The following is a 2,574-nucleotide window of genomic DNA, read 5'->3' on the forward strand; positions in this document are numbered from 1 at the left end:
TGTCTCGAAAAACCAAAAAAAAAAAAAAAAAAAAAAAAAAAAAAAAAAAAAAAAAAGAAAAGAAAAGGTCAAACTGAGCTTCAGCTAGCTCTCTAGTTCCTAAGGCTAGAACCTTAGAGCTAGTGAGGGGTTCCTGCCTGGTTAGGACACTAGCTCACCTGGGAGAGCTTGTTCCCCATCAGTGGTGGGTAACGACACAACACGTTTTTATTGCCTGTCTCCAGAAGTAAGAGAGAAGATGCTGGCTTCATGCTCTACCACCTGAGACACAGGAGAAACACTCTGGGGCCCTGTGAGCCCTAAATCCTAGATCACAGACAGATCTGGAGCCTTCTGGGGGTGCAGGGCAGACAGACCTCTGTAGCCGGCTCTGATACTTCTCTGCTTGCAGTAGCTACGGTCCAGACTGCGATGTAACTGCCTGTGCCTGGCACCTCCCAGAGGTCACCGTGGCAAGCGCTTTACCATTGTATTCTGCTTCCCATGGACACAGCTACAGGGCTCACTAGTCACAGACTGACGCCTTCCAGACTGGGAGCCAAAAGACACTTTTTCTCTAGTAAGTTGACTGGTGTTGGTAACTGTTATAGTGACATACAACTGGACTGGAGCGTGCTTCCCTTTCCACAGATTCATTTCCACATCCATGAGTATGTTTTAAGTTTTGCCTGCATGTGTATCTGTGTACTTTGTATGTACCTGGTGCCGGTGGAGGCCAGGAGAGGATATCTGATCCTCTGGAACTGGAGTTAGAGATGGTTGTGAGCCACTGTGACGGTGCTGGAAGTCAAGCCTGTTGCTCTCTGTCACGTATTTGGCCCGGACATAAAAGTAACCAGTACAGTGCCTTCAGTATTTTATTTTACAGTCCACCTCTGACAACTCCATTGTGTCAGTCACTAAGGATCTATTTTCTTTTAATTATTCTTTTTTTTTTAAGATTTATTTATTTATTATATATAAGTACACTGTAGCTGTCTTCAGACACTCCAGAAGAGGGTGCCAGATCTCGTTACGGATGGTTGTGAGCCACCATGTGGTTGCTGGGANTTGAACTCTGGACCTTCGGAAGAGCAGTCGGGTGCTCTTACCCACTGAGCCATCTCGCCAGCCCCCAGGGATTCTTGGCCTCGAACTCAGAAACCCACCTGCCTCTGCCTCCGAGTGCTGGGATTAAAGGCGTGCGCCACCACGCCCGGCGAGATTTAATTTTCTTTTTTTTTTAAGATTTATTTATTTATTATATATAAGTACACTGTAGCTGTCTTCAGACACTCCAGAAGAGGGNGCCAGATCTCGTTACGGATGGTTGTGAGCCACCATGTGGTTGCTGGGATTTGAACTCTGGACCTTCGGAAGAGCAGTCGGGTGCTCTTACCCACTGAGCCATCTCGCCAGCCCCCAGGATCTATTTTCTTGAAGACAGGGTCTCATGTAGCCCAGGCTTGCATCAAATTCTCTGAGTAGCTGAGAGTGGCCTTGAGCTTCTAATCCCCTAGCATAGTAGGGTTACAGTTGTGAGCTGTGAGCTGCTGGGGCTCGAACCCACAGTGCTGAGGATGGAGCCCTGGGCTTATGCACACTAGGCAACCGTGCTACACCTCCCAACCCCAGGGCCTGCCTCCTCTATGTGCTTCCTTCTCTGGATATTCAGTCACAGCTTTCCCCACCTTATGCCTGGTTATTCCTGACTGCGTAAGGCCATCCCAGGAGCGTCACTGGAGCAAACCAGAGGTGGAGTGATGTCACCATCCTCCAGAGAGGGTGAGCCTTCACCAGGCTAACGGCTTCAGGCATCTCACTGCCCACTCCAATCGTAGCACGGGGTCCCGGATCTCCTGGCCTCAGGGCCGCAACTGTCTCAGCACAAACTCCCACTTCCTCAGCGCCAGTTCCGTGTCCTGAGCAGACACATCTCGGTGCCACACGGCCCGCACAGACTGTTCTGTCCAGGGAAACAGCAGCACGCGCACGGCACGGCCAGTCTGAGCCACCTCCTCTGCACTCACAGCCTGCAGGCGCTGGCACAGATCCGAGGGAGGCAGCCCAGCCACCTGCACCAGCACCATGTTGGTCTCCACGGTGTCAGGATCCACAGAGCAAATGGGTGACGCCAGGTCTTGGAGTCCTGGGGTCAGATATGGTGGTGAGTATACCACAACCCCAGGGCCCAACCATGCCACTGCCAGATCGACCCCACAAGGAAGGCAGAAGGGCACCCTGATTATCCTGTGGGGAAACAGCTTGAATCCTGATGTGGCATTCAGAAACATGAGCTGAATCCTATTTTTTTCTTTCTTCCTTACACTAAATAGATCGGTCATCTACTCTGAGCCTCAGATGTGGGAACATCATAGGATCATTATAAATATTTAGAACATGCACAAAACACCCAAGTTGGAGGCTCTACTCTGGCCTGGTTCCTGACTCTGCTGGTTGCATCCGGTGTGGGGTACCCCTCGGAGCAGGGCCGGTGAGGCAAGAAGACCCAGGTCCCGTGAGGCAAGAAGACCCAGGTCCAGGTCCTATCCTAGAGACTTAGTGCTCATGCTCTCTCTCTCTCTCTCTCTCTCT

At 50.9% G+C, this 2,574-nt stretch overlaps 1 protein-coding gene across 1 annotated transcript in view; it reads right to left on the bottom strand.

The window, feature by feature from the left end:
- Positions 1-1,394: 1,394 nt before the first annotated feature.
- Positions 1,395-2,574, bottom strand: part of LOC110305962 (probable low-specificity L-threonine aldolase 2) — a 9,320-nt gene continuing 8,140 nt past the window's right edge. Inside the window, exon 7 of the mRNA XM_021178139.2 lies at positions 1,395-2,128. Coding sequence (XP_021033798.1) covers positions 1,845-2,128 — 284 coding nt within the window. The 3' untranslated portion in view covers positions 1,395-1,844. The remainder of the gene's footprint in view (positions 2,129-2,574) is intronic.

This window comes from Mus caroli, chromosome 11 (assembly GCF_900094665.2).
Source record: "Mus caroli chromosome 11, CAROLI_EIJ_v1.1, whole genome shotgun sequence".
NCBI classification, from domain to species: Eukaryota; Metazoa; Chordata; class Mammalia; order Rodentia; family Muridae; genus Mus; species Mus caroli.